Source organism: Sceloporus occidentalis, unplaced genomic scaffold, assembly GCF_023333645.1.
Source record: "Sceloporus occidentalis isolate IW3139 unplaced genomic scaffold, rSceOcc1.0.p SCAF_2, whole genome shotgun sequence".
Lineage (NCBI taxonomy): Eukaryota > Metazoa > Chordata > Lepidosauria > Squamata > Phrynosomatidae > Sceloporus > Sceloporus occidentalis.
In genome coordinates, this window is record NW_028316982.1 from 33,499,564 (window position 1) to 33,520,865 (window position 21,302).

General features: G+C 39.0%; 1 protein-coding gene across 1 annotated transcript in view; it reads left to right on the forward strand.

The window, feature by feature from the left end:
* LOC149318131 (WW domain-containing transcription regulator protein 1-like) overlaps positions 1 to 14,865 on the forward strand; it is a 108,206-nt gene extending 93,341 nt beyond the window's left edge. The window contains exons 4-6 of the mRNA XM_089509067.1: positions 7,371 to 7,504; positions 9,576 to 9,688; positions 12,047 to 14,865. Of these exons, the coding sequence (XP_089365193.1) occupies positions 7,371 to 7,504; positions 9,576 to 9,688; positions 12,047 to 12,231 (432 nt within the window). The 3' untranslated portion in view covers positions 12,232 to 14,865. The remainder of the gene's footprint in view (positions 1 to 7,370; positions 7,505 to 9,575; positions 9,689 to 12,046) is intronic.
* The last annotated feature ends 6,437 nt before the right edge of the window (positions 14,866 to 21,302 follow it).

Consider the following 21,302-nt stretch of genomic DNA (forward strand, 5'->3'; position numbering starts at 1 on the left):
CAGTGAGGAGTAGCCTGAAACTAGAGCCTTCCTACATTCCAAAGGAGCAATTGAGCAGCTGTGCATATGTATCAAGCTATTTCTACCGGGAAAGGTTCCAGGAAATGCAAGGGGAGATTTCTAAAATCATTTGGCGAGCAGTTAAAAAGCGGGTTACGTCAAGAGTCCATGTGTCTGTGGCACACGCAGTGGCAGTGAATAATTCAGCATGCTTCAGTCCTTTGAAGCTTTCTACATTTTGGCAGCATTCATAGAAATGACTGAAAAAGAAGGCCTTTAGTGCCACTGCAATGGTAGGCATTTTAATGCTGTTGCAATGTCACACAGCTGCCTTGATCTTCCTTTTTGTTTCCACTAGTTCCCTTTCCTTTTGATTTTTGCAAAACCTTTATGCTCACATCACCACCAACACAGATGACAGGTTTTAATTTTATATGATTTTAAAGTAAATGTCAGTGAACGTGTCATGATTAGCTTGTAGGCGCCACTCCCTTTGCCAGACAACTGGTTGCTCTTTCAGAAATTACATGATTTGTACTAGATTGGTGTGTGTTTGGCATGGCAATAACAGTCCCAGTTGAAGGGGCAGTTGGACATTTGTAAATCTAAAAAAGCAAGGAAGCAGAAGCAAGGAAAGTGTGTGTATATATATGGAAGAGCTCACATTAATTATTGCTCATGTGAGCTATCGAATCAATGGCTTTGACAGATGTGTTGACTTGCCATTCAAAAATTGACTCAAGGGGTCTACTTTTGTGACTAGCAATTGGGTTTAGGCCTAGATTTTTAAACTCTGATTAAGTAGACTTGCTTGTTATCTCTGTTTTAGGAAAGGCGAGTTGTACTAAGTTATGTCAGGGTGGGGAACATTTGTCCCTTCAGATATTTTTTACTGATAACTCCCATCAGCTCCATTGCAGCATGGCAGTAAGGAGGAATTCTGGCAATTACAGAACAGAAATTCACACATCTGAGGTTGTCTATGGGCCAGTACAGACCAGCCCTTTAAGACGCCCTCGTCACTTGCTAGGGTTGCCTCTGGGCGGCGCTTCCAGACGCCCCTCAATCCTAGCACGTGATGAGGGCATCAAAATGGCAGCACCCTGTACACATGGGCACCACTATTGTTATGCAAGCGCTGCGCGGCATCCACATGGTGCCGCACGACGCTTGCATAATGAGTGTGCCAGTGGCACACTTGTTACGCTGCAGCCGCAGCATAAAAAGAACCTGCTTTTTGCAGGTTCTTTTTACTCCACAGGGAAGCCACGCAGTTCGGCGGCTGTGGCTTCCCTGCAGAGAAAAAACAGGCGCCGGCAGGGCTCTGTTTTTGAGCACTCTATGCCACGTCTATGAAAGCGAATTCTACATCTCTTTTCATTCAGTCTCAAAGGTGCTACAAGATCCCTTTGCATAGTAATGTTCCAGACTAGGATGGCAGTGTCTCCGAGATTTATAGTGGGGTCACACTTCTGACCTGTGTGGCAGGAACCAGTTCCATAGGTTCCATAGGCTGGAATCCTGCTTTTCTGCAGCGAAACATTCACAGCCTTACTTATCCACTCCACCAGCCCTCCTCTGGCTCTAGCTTTCACATGGTGACTCTCACTTCTCCAAAGATCCTGTCTGCATCCCCAGGCTGCAGAAATTTCAATGTAACCAATAATACAGGACATGAAGTTGCCAAGATTTGCCAAGTAGGGGCAGGGAAGAATCATTTCTTTGCTGCCATTTGTGCCACAAAATAGGCTTTCCAGTGGGCTTTTCCAATGGGCTTGTTTTTTCGCCATTGCTGCTCTAGTCTCTGTCCCACTGTTTAGTCTCTTTTTCCACCATAGCTCCTCTAGGCTCTGTCACCAGCAGCTTCCTAGTGAACCCGGGGGCTCATTTGGCTCTCTACAGAGAGGATGTTTAGGAGTCATTATGTCCACCACCCTGGACATTTCCCTATTCCAGAGATCAGCCAGGACTTCAACAGGATCACCTGCCAAGGCAACTGAGAACTTCCCAAGAGCTGTCAGGAATCCATCTAGATCCATAATCCTCCTGCAGTGGACCATCTTAATCACCCTGTGCCCCACATTCCAGGTAGCAATCTGTCCACTACAGTGGAAATGTAGAACACTGAGTTTCTCAGCATCACAGGGAATATGCATTCCACTGAACATTGAATTTGATTGTAACTATCAATGTTTATCTGGTCAAAATGATGCCATCCATAAATTAGAGGGGTTACCAGGAGTCTCAGAGGAACTCCCAAAGATCATAAGAGTGTGTTCTCTTTAAAGAGGAAAAATAAAATGGAGGAGGGAGGGAGACCCACAGACATTCCAGTGAGGTCCAGACATAGTTGGTCATGCAGTGCTGAAAGAATATGAGTGGACATGGAATGGAGTATCCTAAAAAGGATATAACTTGGCCATATATAATCCAGGCCTATTTGTAGCCAGAAACACTGATTTTAAGCGCAGTCATAGATATCGATAATGTGTGTACATGATATTATCTTGGTAAAACTGGAAAAAGTGATGGATTTCACCAAAGCATGAAAAGCAGAAGGCAGAATTTTACAACCTTATAGGAGGATGCCGAATGAACTTAGATAGCATCCTAAGTAGGCTTCGTTCCAATTTCAGTTCCAGAAGCAGTATCATTACATTGCCAGGGTGGCAAGTGATTGATTAGCTCAGCTGAGCAAAAGGAAATAAGCCCTGTGGCATTAAATTGCAAATACGTACTTTAAGGAGCTTTAGTAAGTGTGCTAAATGCAGCATACCAGAGCAAAAGTGACTTGATTTTCCTTTGCATTGGGGAAAAAAGGTATTTGAGAATAAAACATGAATCATTTTATAGTTACCTTGTGGTATGCCTCCTGAACATGAAGTACTGAAACACACCCAAGTTTTGAATGTGACATGATTGTTCTGTATTCTGTGATTATTATCATGCAGCACCATAGATGGACAACATATTCACAGTGGTAAAACAACAATTTTGATGGAATAGGGTACCGCAGCACATGCCTTGAAATTTCTGAGCTGTGACTTACACTTTTTGAACTGTTCTAGTGACATCACCTGCCTTAATACAGGGCCCACTCTTCTTCCCTGTGAGTTCAGTAGCCTTGCTGAAACATTAAAGCTAATTTCCACCCCCACCCCCATCCCCCCTTAGTTGATCACTAAGTGTGCGAAGGCAACAGTCTTTAAACCTTTAAAAGAACACAGTCACTTTTCATTTGTTCTGTCTGCTTTAAAGGTTTCTTATACTCTCCCCTCCCCCCATTTATACAGGGGGATTAAGAAGGAACAAGGAAGGAAGGAAGGAAGGAAGGAAAGAAAGAAAGAAAGAAAGAAAGACAGATGGTACAAAAATAAAGCTGTTTGTATTGATTTTGCACAATTCTTTTTGAATCAGCCTACATACACTTGTAGTATTTGTAATTCTATAGAAAGATAGTCAGTGGATTGTAGTGCTTGGAGTATTATAGTAATTTTGAGTATTGTAGCAGGGTTTGAATTCTCACTTGGCCACAGAAACCCACTGGGTGACCTTGGGCAAGTCACACTCTTAGCCTAAGATGAAGACAATGACAAACCTCCTCTGAATAAACCTTGCCAAGAAAACCCAGTCATAGGTCACTGTCAGAAATGACTTGAAGACACAGAACAAGAACAAGCATTTGAAAGCCTACCCAGGGTCACAATATATATATATATATATATATATATACACACACACACACACACACACACACACACACACCACTCCCTTCAATGCCAGCATTCTCTGAAGATGCCAGCCACAAATGGTGGCAAAATGTCAAGAATAAACTCTTCTAGGACATGGCCACATAGCCTTGAAAAACTCACAAAAAAACCTATGAATGTCGGCCATGAAAGCCTTCGACTTCACATTTGAAAGTCCATTGTACAAATATCACTAGTTGGATTACAGTACTTGTTTTAAGCCCCTTTAAGTTTTGGAAAATGGTGGTATATATATTTTAAACAAATCAGTGAGTTTATGCACACATATATAGTTCATGAGATTTGTACAACTTTGATGATTTGTTATTCTCACAAGATATACTGAAAGGCCCCTTGATTGTACAAGTGTGGGATCAACATAATTCTACTGATGTGTGTATAAAAACCATATAGGATTGATCTTAGTCTTCAACCTGTTTTCAGTCAATTTTATAGAATAATGTTTGACACTGCATTGAAATGGTATTGTGATTATGGAAACTGGGTTCCTTAATGCAGATATTACTGTTTTTTTGACCTTACTAAGCATGTGTTACGTAAGTATCACTTTACCATCAGTTAAGGAATATTCAATTGTTCATAATATATTCACAATATCATATAGATTATTCAAGTATTTGCTTTTTGTAAATAAACATTTAATTGGGTGGCAACAGAAAAGCAAAGCCAAGTATCTACAAGAAAAAAGGAAAAAAAGATAATATGGATATAGGTAAAAGGCATATATGGACACGTGAAAATAAATACTAAAATTTAGAATGCAATACACCATTATAGAGGCAAACATGATAAACTGATCTTTGTGTCTGTTCATCCTGGCATCCAGGTGCTAACTGTTGATGGACAATTTTGAGATCCCTAGTTTTTATTCCTATAGTTCTTAAATTTAAATCGGACCTGGCTGGACTGGGCAGCAGTTCATATAATGGACACCATCAAATAGAAGGTTACTGCCCATAAAGTAGATTGACTAAATCTTTATCAGCAATTTCAACTGTGCCAAATGTATCTACTGTGAATGTACTATGAATGTGTAGCCTATCAATTTATAGATCTTTCCCCTTTATTTATTAGAATTACAGACATGCAATGAGGGGGTTTTCCTGTGTAAAGCTCATTAGAAAAAATAAAGGCTATTATATTATAATGCAGTAAAAAACGCTTTTACACCACGCCTGCAGATTCCAGACTTGTACAAGAGATATTCTCACTGGGTTATGCCCCCAAACAAACAGAGCAGTTTTATATTTAAGATTTTCATTGTGTGTAAACATTTCATCAGCAACATACTACTGCAATCTGTAGCTGGTTCATATGCAATCAACTATGTAAAAGATAACAGAGAGACCATAATACCCTGAATTTTTTATTAATAGAAAACCCTTCTGGGCTTTTCCTGGAGAATATGATGATTAGCATCATTAGTTTTTTGTGGGGGTTTTGGGATATGTGGCTATGTTCTAGAAGAGTTTATTCTTAAGTAGAATTTATTCTTATTTAGCTTGGAAAAAACCTCAAAAATCTGGATGCCAGCCATAAAAGCCTTCAATTTCACATTAGCATCATTCTTTTGTCCCACTAGGTGTCACTGTGAAGCTACAAAAATGGCCACTCCTTCATTCTCTTACCTGCTTTTAAAGACGTTTTAGTCTCCTGCTTCTTGACTAATTATTTCTTTGCACAAACATCCCCACCACCACCACACTGTTTCTATATTGCCACGTGGGTGGTTTTGTGTGTTGGGGGGGGAGAGAGAATTTCTGGTTTCTTGTGTAAAACCTACAGTCTTGTAAACACAAGAAAATTTGACTTTCTGATAACAGTGGTGTTTTTTTTAATAAAACCTAATAAATTGGGATAACCATGTGGCTAGCTGGAAAAAGTTTTTTCAGCATGAAAAACATTGCACAAAACATATATGTATTTCTGTGTGTAATAATTAACAAAACACTTACAATGTATGAAACTGCCAAACACGCACAGAATTTGCACTGCTGTGTTACTCTTCCTGACCAGATTTCCTGACAGTTGGAAACTAACTTTTTGCCCAGGAAATGAATACTGCTGAATATTCATTGTATCCCTACCTGATACGTTTTCCAATTCATGAATGAAAACCAGGACACTTATGGGCAAGTGTCATCTTAGGGTATATCCACACTGCAGAATTAAGACAGTTTGACACCACTTGATGTGATGCACCAGAACTCTGACCAGGCTAAATACCTCACCAAACTACAAATCCCAGGATTCCACAGGATGGAGCCATATCAGTTAAAGTGATGTCAGAATGCTTTAATACTGCAACATGGATACATCCAGAGTATGATCAAAATAGCAAAAGTTATTAATGAGCAAGAACATACAAGCTAAGACAAGCAGCAGCAGTTTGTTTTTGTCTGAGCCTACTGGGAAGAGAAAAATCATGTCCCCTTCATCAAAGTTCAGAATTTTCTTGTATAGGGATATATGTATTAGGAGCAACCTGAATCTGGGCCCTTCTGATTCAAGTCTGACATAAGGTTTGTACTGAACAGAGCCAATTGTAGTGGGCTTTTGGTATCCACTGTGGTTTGGTTCCAGGTTCCCACCCCCATGTATACCAAAATCTGTGGATGCTCAAGTCCCATTATATACAATGGTGTAGTAAAATGGTGTCTCTTATATAAAATGGCAAACTCGTGGTTTGCTTTTTGGAATTTTTAAAAATTATATTCTCAAGCAGTGGATGGTTGAATCTGTGGATACAAAACCTATGGATATGGAGGGCTAACTGTATTTCTTTATAAATGCCACTCTTGTTTCAATAGAAGCTTTACTAGAACAGGAACATTAGGATTTGCAACCCATTCTGATCCTCAAGCATCACACTCACACAATGTACCCTCTCAGTGTTTTGCACTAAGCATTTCTTATTATGCTTTTTGCATATTGAATTCATTTTCTGCCTCATGCTGGTTTCCAAAATATTATATGTTTTGTGCTGAAATGTTTCCTTTTTCTTAAAAATAAAAGTATGCCCAATTGTATAAAGTTTAATTTTCCAAGGAATTTGATTGTGTTAATTGTGGAACAGCTGCAGTATAAATATATTTCAGGAAGATATGTGGTTGGATGGGAGTTGTCCATCCATCCAATGGAAATTGTTGTCAATCTACATGGAGGGGGAAAAGTTGGAGAAGGCTGATCTAGATACAGGAAGTTGAAACCTGGAGTTCTCCTGCATATGTCTTAACATTAGTGTCTGTCTGTCTATTTGTCTGTCTGCCTTTCTCTGGTGGCCAACATATGGTCCTCTAGATGTCATTGGACTGCAGTTGCCATAAGCTGTAGCCATTGGTGATGGTAGCAGTTGCAGCCTAACAACATCTGGAGAGCCAGAAGATGTTCACCATTTGTATATACAAAATGTCCCCTTCCCTAAAAAAAGAAGAAGAAGCAAAATAAGGCAGTCTCTTCCTTTCTCCAGAAAACAGGAGTGACTATTCCTGGGAAATAATGAGAAGCAGAGCCTAAGTGAGACTCAAGCCTTTAGATCTCTCAATTTCTCGGATTTCCATGGCCCAGCTCTGACAGTGTGTGTCCATCTTTTTACTTTAGGAAGCTGATTTGTACAGACAACTTCCCATGGAATCTGAGAACCTGGCCCCAGTTCAGACTGCTGTAAGCACACCTAACATGACACAAGACATGAGATCAATTACAAATAACGGGTTGGATCCCTTCCTGAACAGGCAAGTACACTATTGCGCACCAGCAACTTTATATTCTCTAGTATAGGTCACTTCTGAAATTTTCCTAACTTGTTAGAGCAGAGATAAGCAATCATGTGCTCTCTAGATGTTTTGGAATACAAGTTTTATAATTTCATCCAATAATGGTGGCTAGAACTTGCAGAAATTGCAGCCTTGAACATCCGGAAGGCACCAAGCTGCCTTCCCTGTGTTTGGAACAGAGGTCGGAATTATACAACCGTCCAGATGTTATTCAACTGCAGTTCCTAGCATTCTTCACTGTTGCTGATGCTGGCTAGAGCTGCTAGGTGTTGCGGTCGAGAGGACCACATAAGCCCCATTCCTTTCTGTGATTTCCATTTAAAGCCAATTAAAGGCATTCAGCTATTCAGTTTTAGACTGTTATGCAAAGACAAGAATAGTAGCTTTTTTTAATTATTATTTTTATTATTTTAAGTGTATATATAGAGAAAACAAAACAACCATACATACATAATGGGGGGGGGGGGGAGAAGGCGGTGAGGGGAGGGAGAAACAACAAAAGGGAAGAGGAGAGGGGAATAAGTGGGGGAAGGGAAAAATACATATTTACTTAATAGTACCGCTGTGAAGCTATTTTTACAAATAAATTCAAGTCTAAGTAAGACATACTACTGTCTAATAGTAATTTAGTATACATTAGTCCTGTTAAACCATAACCATAATTAAACGGAATAGTAAGTAATTTATTCCTTAAATCTTGGACATAGTAGCTTTGCCTGTAAGAAGCAAGAGGCAGGCATCTGATCACTGTACAACCAGTTCTTATGGGTCTGGAGAACTGGAGTTAAAAGTGTCGTCAACTGGATTATTTCTGCAGTGTGAATACAGCCTAAGAAAGACTTAATTAGAATTGACTTAATCAGAAAAGTGTGTGTCCACATTTCACGTTTTGGGTTGCCCTCATGCAGGTGCTAGTTTGCTGCTCCTGTAAAGTTTGATCTTGAGAACTGACACAACTGCTTGTTTTGGAACAAATGGTAACATTGGAAGTGTGGTGCAACAGGGTGGATGCCATTGTCAATATCTCAAAGTGTCAGTTGTGGCTATACTGTATCTTACATAAAACCCCCAAAAGGGAACAGATTTTGTTCAAATATCCAAATTAGCATATTCCTCTGCTTGTATTTACCTGGTCCATTTAAGCTTCCCCACCCAGTTCACCAAGAGTAAGGCTACTGATGAATTTGGAATCCTTGACAAAAGTGGGGGTAGCACATGGCAACGGGCAATATTATCACAGATAAGTGGGCTAGTACAATCAGGGGAAAGATTACATGGGTGATAAGATAAGCCCAGAAAGCTGTACAGTGGACTGCAACCTCACTCTAACCACAGGGATGCAGAAAGTCCAGGAAGCTGTGAGTTGCACTGAAGCCTCACTCCTGGCATATGGAAATCCCAGGAAGCACTGTGTTGCACTGCAGCCTCACCCCTGACCACTGAGATATAGAAAGCTGCCTTACACCTGGGTCAGACTATTTGTCCCTCTAGCCAAGAACTGCCCATACTGGCAGCAACTTTTCAAGGTTTCTCTTACCTTATTCCTTTAAAAAAATGCTGGAGATTGTAGGGCATTAACCTGGGACCTTCTTCATAGAAAGCATATACTTTGCCTCTAAGCTATGGTCTCTGTTAGTAACCTGTGTATAGCTTCATTTTATTTATTTTTTAAGCTTTCACCACATGCTGCCCACTTGACTGCGACCCTGGGGTATAAAATGTCCATTTGTTTGTTTAATTAAAACTAAGTTTTCTAGGTTGCCAAATTCTGTGCTAGCTCAGAGATTGAGTAACTGGCCCTGCTAGCTGGCAATTTCAGGGACTTATAGTCCAAAAATGTATTTTCCCCAAGTTCTGTGCTAGGTAACCAATTTCAGCCTGGCACAGGGAAGCTGAAAGAAGTAGAGTGCATGTAGGCCTATTTAAGGCAAGATCCAGCTGCTTGGGCTCCTGTGTTTCTCTTAAAAACCATTCTGGGGTACTTTGCCTGATGACCATGACTGAGGATTCTTCGTGTCTCAATTCATAGTGGGCCATACCATTCCAGGGAGCAGAGCACAGACAGTGGCCTAGGCTTAGGATGTTACAGCATACCAACTACACCTGAAGACCTCCTCAGCAATGTAGATGAGATGGATACAGGTAGGAACAAGAAGCAAATTTTAAAATACAAAACCGTAAATTATCTTCTTGACAACCAATGTTATTTTTTTTGCTTGCCTGAATCACATGTCCTGATGCAAATGCTTTTGTGTAAAATCAAGGAAACCATGAGTCTGGGTTCCTGACTTTTTTATTAGCCCATTACTGGAGGTTTATCAGGGGACTTGCTAAATTCAGCAATGGCCATCTCTTCGCATTTCCTCAATTATAGCCAATCCATTGTCTTTTGTGTCCTTTTAAATACTATCATGGTGTGTTTGTTGCAAACAATAAACAGGACATAGCCCTTCTGCCTCCTCCTCTGTATTTTTAGAATTGCTTTGAGTTCTTCCGTTAAACCCCTTAAGATCTTCCATTAAACCTAGGCAGCTATTGGCATTGATAACCATTACTGACAAACACATACTCCACATACAATCAGAGATACTCTCTTCTCCAGCTAATAATTATGTGAGAGAACCAAATCACATGCTTAATGTGAACTTCTGAAACAGATTTGAGAGTCTGCCATTGGAACATATCCTTCACTGAAGGTGCCTAGTAAACTGCTCAGAGTGACCTTTATTGGTAAGATGTTACATTCCTTTAGAAGACTAGTGTATAATGATCTTTAAGAAAGGCAGTCATACAGATGTAGTTCATGAATGTCCTTATTCAGTAATAACATGGTTGGGGGTGAGTTGGATTGGGTTGGGTGTTTGTTTACCTGTTTTGGTTTTTTCTATGCTCCTTGCCCATTGCTGACAGTTAAATTTTTTCAAGGACCAGGAGAGTCATTTAGCTGGACTGTGAATCTGAATCATATCGGTTTCTGAGATTTTTCTTTATAACAGATTATGGGTATCTTAAAATAGTGGTTCTTTACAAGAACTGGACTTCCATTTCACCTGTGAAACACCAATTCTACTAAAAAGATTTCATTCCATGCTGTATGTGTGCATATGTAAGGCTGATTATAATAGAAGAGATACTACCAGAGGCAAAATACATGCACATTAACAAATACACACAGAGAGATCTGGGTTAGCCTTTTCACATCCACTAGACCTGTTCCAAATAGCTCATTCCTTTCAACCACAGTTAGTGCAGACTGTAGTGGATGCAGAAGGTAGAACATTAAGAGTCCAGGCCACCAGACATACCAATCCCTGGCTTAAACGGTGATCAAGTTCACTCCTTATGATAGTAAACCCTCTTATCATCCCTTATGATAATATGGTCCAAAACAGACTGCAAAAATAATCCAGTCTGAGACCGTTTTAACTGCCCAGGCTCAAACAATAACTTTGCTAGGGAATTCTGGGAATTCTAGTTTATTGTGGCACCAGAGCTTTCTGATACGAGAAAGCTAAATGGCTCACAAAACTACAGTTCCCAGAATTCCCTACCATTGTTCCAGGGCAGTTAAAGTGGTCTCAAACTGGATTATTTATGCAGTATGTTTTGGACCTATTTTTGTATGGATAAACATTATCACATGAGTCTCCACTGGCAGTCTGAATTGGTGCAACCCCAGGCATGGGTGTATGCCACCTGTTAGCCTACATTTCTGCCCACACTGTAGATTTGTGCACCCATGTGCTTTCCATAGCTACTCACACAATAGTTCCCTTTCTTGTTTGATTGATATTTGCCATTTATTTGGCATTTGTTGACTTGTTTTAGCTGCTCCTAAATATTAGAACCCTTTTCAGATTTTGCAGGTGGTAGAGAGGAAGGCCTTCTAGCACAATACCATCCTGAGCCAACACATACACACCTTATTCAACATATAGGGAATCTCTCAAACATTGGAAGAAAGTGTACAGTATTCTAGCAGAATCTTCCACACATAAAGACACATAGACTTTGGTTTTAAATCTATTTATTTGTTTGCTTATTTCACTCAGAACTCTAAGAAACTGAAATTTCCTCTCCCTTCTGAATCTCTCTCTCTCTCTCCCTCCCTCCCCCCCTCTCATGGAGTCACTATACTCATACAGTAAAGGGATACCTGCAAACATGTGAGCAACACCAGACAATTTAGGCTTTTCCCATTTGATCTTCACCCTCTATCATTGGGAGAAGACCCAGAAGACTGACTCTGGCCACATGGCTTCCATATTCATATACAGCTTGCACATGGGATATATCATGTTCTTATTATTTATTTTTTGACAGCTGTTTGCATGTGGGCATGTTTATCTTCACCATCACTACCCCAATATTGGGAAACAGGGCTGGGGAATGTTGTAGGCTACCTGTTGATAACGGACATGTTTCATTATAGGCAAGACAAGTCTCCTGGACAAGAATCTAGTGCCTCAACTATTTTCAACTCTCTCTCTTCTTTTGTAGGAGATAATGTAGCACAGACTCCTATGAACATCAACCCACAACAGTCCCGTTTTCCTGACTTCCTTGACTGTCTTCCAGGAACAAACGTTGACCTTGGGACATTGGAGTCTGAAGACCTGATCCCCATTCTCAATGATGTGGAATCGGTCCTGAACAAAAATGAGCCCTTTCTCACCTGGCTGTAACTGATGATGCAGCATCTCCTTTACCTCTAGAAGTGAAGGCAAAGCATCCTCAAGTCCTTCAGCTAAGCAACCTGATGCATTACTGACTTTTACCAGAACCATCTTTATGTCTGTGAATCTTGGTCTAGATTTCACTGGCAATAACTTAAGTATGAAATATATGCAAATATACATATATATAAAATATAAATATATATAGATATCTATTTTTAAGAATTAGAACTACTTTTATTCATCTATAACCGTTCCTCTTTACTTACATAGAAATGTTTTGAGGACATGAGGTTCTTTATTTTTTATTTTTTGGCACCATGTCTGAACTTATGCTCGCTGGTTACAACAGTTTTAATTAACCAAAATAGAGCTGACTGCGAAAAGCTTTATACTGCAGAAGGCTACTTGGTTCCAAAAATGGTGAACATAAGTTGACTGCAGTTCTACAACTGTATTTATGACTATTGTACCAAATGCTTGTTATCTATATAACCTGAGCTTTAAAAAATCCTTTTTTTTTAGTATACTAATGCTGCATGGAATACACTGCAGCTCTTTTCTTTTTAAAGAAAATTCAGCCTGGCCAAGAGGGCTTGAGTTCCTTTTTTAAAAAAATTAGCAAAGGCAGAAACAGTGCTATTTCCATTTAATGGATGGTTTTGAGGTAAGGAATACTTTCAAACTGAAAGTCAGTGAAATGTTTTAGTTAATAGTTTTACACTACAATATTATAAAACAAATCAGGTTTGTACAAATTGCTAGCACACACACACACACCTGAGTACAAACATATCAGGGTTTTTTCTTAACACCAAAATATACTTTATACGTTAAAATACACTACAGTTTTACATTGGCACATATAAACAATATACTTTTAGTTTGTGTCAAACAAAAACAAAACAAATACACACTGAAACACAGTTTCAATTCAAGACATAAATATGGCACAGTTTGATATTACTGAATGCAATAAATCTTGTGTAAATCATTCTTATTGTTTTTTTAAAGTAATTATGTATTTTGTTGGTGAAACTTTAAAAACTAGAAACAGAAGCTTCACTTTGTCAGACAGGTAATAAGCCAACTTATCTTTGTAAGGCTGGGAAAGATGCTAAGATTCTTAGCCAATTGGTTGTTACTTTACTGGGAACCAAGGCTTTATATTTGTTGTACACCTACCAATACCTATCATATGCATATGAAGGGTTTTAAAATAGCTGATAATTTGGGACTGAGAATGCATCAAGGACTTTAAATCCTCACTTCCGCTGGAGTGCAGATGACGTCCTAAGATTCTTTAGTATTTTTAACTGATGTTATTATTATTATTATTATTATTTATAATCTATGATTTTTTAAAAAGCTTTTTTATATTGAAATAAATAATCTTTTTATGGAAGGTGTTATAATTAATACAAGCCTCTTAATACATGATATGCAGGGCAAGCAAGAAGCATAGCACATTCCTGTGCTTCAAGCTCAATTGTAAACAATGATTAGTATTCTGAAATAATGGACAGTGGGCTGGGTGATTCTCCTCCTTGTTTTCTGACTAGTTGAGATAAATGCAGGTGAAATGAATGCTAGTTTGAAGTTGCAGGATAGTGACCTTAGAAAGAGAATGACTTTGAGGGGAATAGGGTTAGTGATGCTGGAGTTTTAACAAAGCTCAGAGAAGTTATTTTTTGGACTACAGCTCCCAGGATTCCCATGTTATTGGCATTTTAGCCCAAACAATATCTTTGCTAAGCTATGAGTGTTAGAAAGACAGATCCAGGGAATTGCCTATACTGAGAACAACCAGAGATCAATGAAGTGCCTGTGTATACTACCTTTTGGGGGGAAATTGTTGCTTGAAGGTAGCTGTTCTGGCAGCACCATGTTTTTTTATTTTCTGTTTTCTTTTACCTTTTAAACATGAGCAATGAAAGATCAAAAGCAATGAAGTTCAATATTTGATTCAGAAATGTCTATTTGCTCTCTCTCTCTCTCTCTCTCTATATATATATATATATATATATATATATATGAGGGTGGTCTGTGGGGAAGTAGGTGCTTATAGTTTAGTTATTTTAGCAGGGAATTACATCTGCATAAACATATTTTCAGTCCATGGGCATTTTTCTCTCCCTTCTGTTTTACAGAGGTCTCTCTTCCCTAATTTGTTCACTTAACATTGTTCACTTAATTATTAAGAGAACAAAAAAGGTTTTCAAATGAAGTTATTGCATTTTCCATTATTTGTGGATATCAGCCACAACATGAAAAGCACCAGAGCTAAGCACTGTGCAAGTTAAGTCCAGGGATTGTTTGCTCACTTAGAAGGTGCAGAAACAAGGCTACAGTTCTCTGCATCCTTCCATATAAGATCACTTGCTTGTGCATAGCCTTTTTCAGATTTAAGAATTTTTGAGCCATTCTGTGGTGTAGCGGGTTTTGCTGATACTGTAGACTGCCAAAAGACAAATAAATAGGTCCAAAAGCAAATCAAGTCAGAACTCTTCCTAGAAGCTAAGGTGACTAAGCTGAAACTATTGTATTTTGAACATGAAGTGAGTAGATATGATTATTTGAAAAGATGATCATGCTTAGGTAGAAGGCAGTAGGAAAAGAAGACGACTTCGTTACCGGGGGGTGGGGGGGTGGGGGGGGCAGATGTAATCAAGGAAGTCACAACCTGAGCTTGCAAGACCTACTGATACCAGGAATGACTTTCTGACTGGTTGAGATAGATGCAGGTGAAATGAATGCCAGTTTGAAGTTGCAGGATAGTGAGCTTAGAAAGAGAATGGCTTTGAGGGAAATAGGGTTAGTGATGCTAGAGTTTTAACAAAGCTCAAAGAAGTTACTTTTTGGACTACAGCTCCTGGGATCCCCATGTTCTTGGAGTTGCAGCCCAAACAACAACTTTGCTAAGCTATGAGTGTTAGAAAGTCAGATCCAGGGAATTGCCTATACTGAGAACAACCACAGATCAATGAAGTACCTGTGAATACTACATTTTTGATGGTCTCTTATTTCTTGGGCTCACCATAAGTCAAAGCTAACTTGTCAGCATTTAACAATAACAGCAATGTTTTCAATGATCAAGGAGTAAGCTGGGCTCATAACTCTACCATAAACCAGTAAAAATGGTTAATGGGAGATGGCTGACATATATTCCTTAGGAGGAACTGATATGTTTACATTTGAAGTGCAGTTTTCAAAAAGTTCCCTTTCAAACTATGTCTGGAATCTCTTGGGCATGTTAATTTGGTATCCTGGAAATTGTAATTTCGAATGTACCTTGCCAATGCTCTGATCGGCTGAAAGGGCCAGTTCCACATTTTATTCTCCGTGGGCAGAGGGGACAGCATTATGCATGATCATTTGTATATCCCACATCTATGGGACATACAGTATCAAATGATGTGAATTATAGAACCATCCTGCTTCCATTAAGTTTCTGGAAGTGGTCTTAGCATTCAACAAGCATCACAATTGCTTGTTTGTAAGGTAGAAGTCACTTAGAGAAGGATCTTGCTCTATGAGAAGCACATATCAAAAATTCTGCCAGGTTCAATTAAGTTTGAACAAAGACAATAGGAGAGGTATTACCAATAACAACCGGCCAGAATGACATCATTGTAAAGATTGGCTAGGAGGCAAAACTTCATTTCTCAGGGTAAACTATGCAACTTCTAGAGTGCTGCAAAAGAACCTAACTTAGAACAAATGCTTAGAAACATTACATTTTGGAGTACAATTCCCAGAATTGTTAGTTGGGGAATTCAGGGAGTTGTAAATCCCAAAAGAATAGCTTCCAGACTGCTTCAAACCAGCATATCCTCTTGTCCATGGAAGAGCATCCACAAAGACTTTTTTCATTTGTTTAAGCAGATCTGTTTCTCTCTCTTTTTCCTAGCAAAGCTATTTCCTCCGTTGAAGTCCATGGAGAACTTGCTATTATCAGAGCAGCTCTTTAGCTTTGGCTGGGAGGCCAGGGCAGGAGACAAACACAGAAAACATGGGATGGAGTGCTGAATGCACATTTTACTCCTAATATATTATTCTTTCCACCACCTCCATTTCTCACCATGAATGAGATAGTGAAACTCCTAGAAGAAGCAATGCTGGGATTAGCCTAAAGTGAATGCAGGTGAATTTTGATGGAGAAGTCATACAACCCCAAGTACATTTTCTTAGAAGTAAGTCCTGTTAAACCTAATGCAGCTTCCTTTTGAATAGACATGCAGGGGAATGCAGTATAAATGAAGAGCATAGCCAATGGAGAGTTGGGAGCTAGGGCCCTTCCACACTACACTATTATAGTGCTATGATGATCCCACTTTACCTGCCACAACAACATCCTATGGAATCTTGTGTCTGTTATATACTAACTGCTTTATCACACTAGTGGGCAAACGGGATTTAAATGAGAGTTAAACTAGAGAAAACCAGGAAATGTCGTGTGATAAACTTCAGGGGCATTTCCTGGTTTTCTCTAGTTTAACTCTCATTTAAATCATGTTTACCTGCTAGTGTGATAAAGCAGTAAGGCACTTGAAGTTTGTTTGAGAACAGTAAATAGTCCTCCTTAAACTGAAAACCCCAAGAATCTGTAGGAATGAACCATAGATGTTAAAGGCGAATCATAATGATATAATTGTGCACTGCAGGCCTTATACTATGATAAATTTGGCCTGACAGTCAAAACTAAAGGGGAGCCCTTCTAGAATCCACTCCCTCAATTTCTTATTACTATGATTGAAAGGATAGCATATGAAATGTTAGGGCAAAAAAGTGCAGATGAAATTTTACTGTTATTATTTAAAAATAAAACCTGCCAGAATGTGTGGGGTTCTCTTTCTTTCTTTCTTTCTTTCTTTCTTTCTTTCTTTCTTTCTTTCTTTCTTTCTCTTCTCCAGAATATAATGAACCAAATGATAGGGAAGATGAGAGCTTTTTATGGTAATATTCACAGAAATGATGGGGTTAGAAGGGGATGGTGGTGATAATTTATGAAGTCCTCTTTTCAAGTATTTTTTTAATAAAACTTTTCAAATAGACTTGTAGTGCAAAGAACGAGACGTTATTTCTCATTGAATCTAACATTAATTGTTTCATGAAGTTTCAGCTTGTGAAATTGATTTTATTTTTCACACTAAACTACTTATACTGACAATGAAAAATATGCTAGTGGGACAGAGGTATTGTTGGCCAGGGGGTGCAGAGTGGCAGCATGGGTAAATGCAGGTGATATGCAAATTGTGGGTGTTGTTTGCAACTTGTAATCTGGCAGAACTGCTACACCAGTTGTTTTCGGTCTGAATTTTGTGGAAACACATTATACCATGGAGGCACACTGAAAGTTCATCAGTGAGAATGTAAGTAATGGCAGTTGTGCTTTCCTGAAAGAGAATTTGTATGCCACTGTTCAGTAGAAGCCAGCAAGGCATACACCATTGGCCTAAATCCAATAGTTAGTCTCAACCAATAGACCCACTGAAGCAATGAAACACACCTAAATATTAATTTACTAAGTTCCCACTGGTTTCAGTTGCATACCCTCCAGCATGTCACAAATGAAAACTGGGACATGTGGCCAAGCGTAGTCAAAAAGGCAACAATTCAATGAAAAGAGCACACAAACTAGAAGAGGCTCCATCAGTTTGCTTTTGCTGGAGCCTAGAGGAAAGGACAAGATTCCACCCTTTATCCTCTCCTCTCCTACCTGCTTACCTCCCTATTGCTCAGTTAACTGAGCAAACTACTTTTGCACCAGTGGAAGTAAGCTGAGGGCAAAGGGGGTCAGCAAAAGGAAGAGAAAGAAATTGGGATATTTTACAAAGGAGCTGGAAGAGCAGGATGACCGATAATTAATCTGGACTATCCCTGCTAAATTGGGACTGTTGGAAGGTATGCAATTGGTCTCATTTTAGTTGTGCTAACAGTTAGATCTAGGCCAAGGTGTTTTATGAGAATAGGAAAGATCCAGGTTCAAATTTGCACAGCCGTGAAACTCCCTGGCTGACCTTGGGCCTATTGTTTTCCTCTGAGCCTAACCTACCTCTGTGGGTTGTTGTAAGAGTAAAAGGAGGGAATGTACCATGTACATCATCTTGAACTCTTGGCAGGAAAGAAGTCGGAAGCATTAAAAAATAAATAAAACCATGCAAATATCTCCTGCAACAGAGGAGTATGAAATATGTTGTCTGTTCATGGGGGGTGACAGTGAGGTCCAACAGATTTGCACAGTGCTGTGTTAACTGAGTGTCCTCAGATATGTTCCTCCCAGATTCTCTGCAATACAGAGGAGTCTCATGACAGATTTTCAGGGGGATTCCTGCTGATCAAGACAATGAGGAAAGGGTTTCTCAGAAGGCTGAAGGCTGAAAACCACTGTATCAGAATGTAGCAATTGAAAAAAGATGGGTTTGTGAAAACAAATGCTGTGCTTTAAAGCGCTGGAGGGATTAAATCTCTGTTTTCAGTAAGGGAAATGGGTGATGAAACAAATGTTTCAGTTTTCCTAATACACTACATCCATGTTATGTGCTAATACTTTTAATACTTTTTTATTTACATCAGTTTGTTATGCTATATGCCATCTTGTGTGAGCATTTGTTTTCCGTGTAGAATTATTTGCATACATAGTGTATGCTTCATAATTAATCAGATCAAACAGTTGTATCCAGAGTTTGGTTCTGGTTTTCTTTTTTTGGAAAATATTTCTTTAATATTGTACAAGGAGAAAAAAAAATAAATAGAAATGAATTCAAGCTTCCTGGTTATACTGTTGTTCATTCAGGCTTGGGGTTTTGTTTTGTTTTTGGGAGGGGGTTGAAAAAAATGTTTATAATATAACTTTTTCTCACCAAATGTACATCTGCTAAAAAGTTGAAAATTAATTATATTACACACAAAATTACCTCTGATTATATATATCTTGTTACTTTTTTTTATCCAGGCCACCATTTAACCCAACACCACGTTTTCTCCCCAACTCCTACTCTCCTATGTTCTTCAACTGTTTGTAAGTCTCTTCCTCCCACATTTTGGCAATAACTATGACAGCATATTGCTGTCCTAGTCTTTCCCCTCCTTTGTTTTCTGCTTATGTGCTATTATTTAAGAATGTCACCTTGATTTTCACCCTCCTTTCCTTTTAATGTATCTCTTCCTCCATTCCTCCAGACTCTTTTTCTCTCGCTGACCTCCTTCATCTATGTCCACACTTTTTCTCCAATCTCATCTCATCTCATGTCTCAAAGATAGATTCCCCAATATAATTCTCAGAAAAATGCCCTCAAAATTACTTTAAATTCTATTTGAGAGTGGAAAAGTTACATTATATTCTGGTATAAAGGTTTTCTAAAATATAAATATGTAATGAACATCATTAATATTAATACCTTGGTTCCAGTCTCTATCACACCTGATATCTTGGGGGAAATCTTGCTGTTGAAAATTTTGTGTGGCATTCATTAAACACTCTGTTGCTTTCTACATGTTAGATTCTAACTCCCATCAGCCCAGTCAGTGTGGCCAATGGTTATGGATGGTGGGAGTTGTAGCATCCCCTGATGTATAGCAAATGGAAGTACATATTGGCATGTGATTATGTGGTTTCCACTTCTGGTGTACAGATCCAAAGAAGAGGAGCCAAGTTAAAGAACTGGAGCCAGTCTAATGTCTATTTAAGGAAGGCTGGACTGAGACCAAGTTAGTTATATTTAAGTAACAAATGAATGCAAACTACAGGAAAAGAGATTCCACCTTAACATTAGAAGAAACTTCCTGACAGTAAGAGCTGTTCGACAGTGGAACAGACTCCCTCAGAGTGTGATGAAGTCTCCTTGGGGCCAAGAGACAAACTTGCCAATGGGACAAATGTCCTCCTGCATCCTATGACCCTCATCTGAGAATGATAACCACTTAATTCAAGAGGTGGAGGATCCTTTTTGTTATTGGTAAAACCATTAGGATGTGACAAACATTGCCAATCTACTATGAAACACTGAGTGATGTGCCATCTGCCCGAACCTGAATTTAGAGTTGTATATTCAGTGCATCCTTTTCAAGAAGGTTCTGCCAAAATCAAATAAAAGAACAAGGTGTATTTGTTTTCTTGTTTGTTTTGTGGGTGGGTGGGGCAGAGGGTTTATTTCATGTTCTGCTTAAAGAAATACCTAAGCTCCCACTGGTGATCCATTCTCCCAGGAACCCCCCCCCCCAAAAAAAAAAAAAAAACCCAAAATGTTGACATGATAGAGACTTTATTTCTGAAGCTAAGTCACAAGAGGGCAGTACATTCCTTTCTTTCCAGTTGTTTCAGCTAACGGTCCTAAATATGCAGTCACATCAGACATGTTTCTTTTCGTGGGCTATACTTTTGATAGAGACCCAGTCACTTCAGGTTATTTGCATCATGACATTGACTTAATTATTAAATTTGATAGCAAACACTTGATAGCAGTCTTTGACCACAGTTAACCATGGTCTCTGAAATTAACCCAAATCTTTCAACTTGCACATGACATTTGATAAATGAGGTGCAAAACACACTGCAGAAATAACCCAGTTTGAGACTGCTTTAACTGCCCTGGTTCAATGCTAGGGAACCCTGTGAATTGTCGTTTATTGTAGCACCAGAGCTTGCTCTCAGAGAAGACTAAATGTCTCACAAAACTACAGTTCCCAAATGTCCCTAGCAGTAAGTCAGGGCAGTTAAAGATGGATTATTTCTGCAGTGTGTTTTGGGCCAGAGAGGCAGAAAATGGCTTTTTAAAAAACAAACAGCTGTCTTTTCTTCTAAGCCTTGCCAAGACGTTTAGGACTGATGTTAAAAAAAAAAAAAACCTTCCTGGAATGGGTAAGAGACTGTATCCTTTCAAATATCCTTTTTCAGCAGATGTTCATTCTTCTGTACAAACTGGTAAAGCAAACCTAGAGCAAAGCCATGAAACATTATTTCTTGTGGTTATAAGTCAGCCTAGGGAACATCTGCACAGTAGAAATAATGCAGTTTGACACTACTTTAACTGCCATGGCTCCAGCCGACAGAATCCTGGGATTTGTAGTTTTGTGAGGCA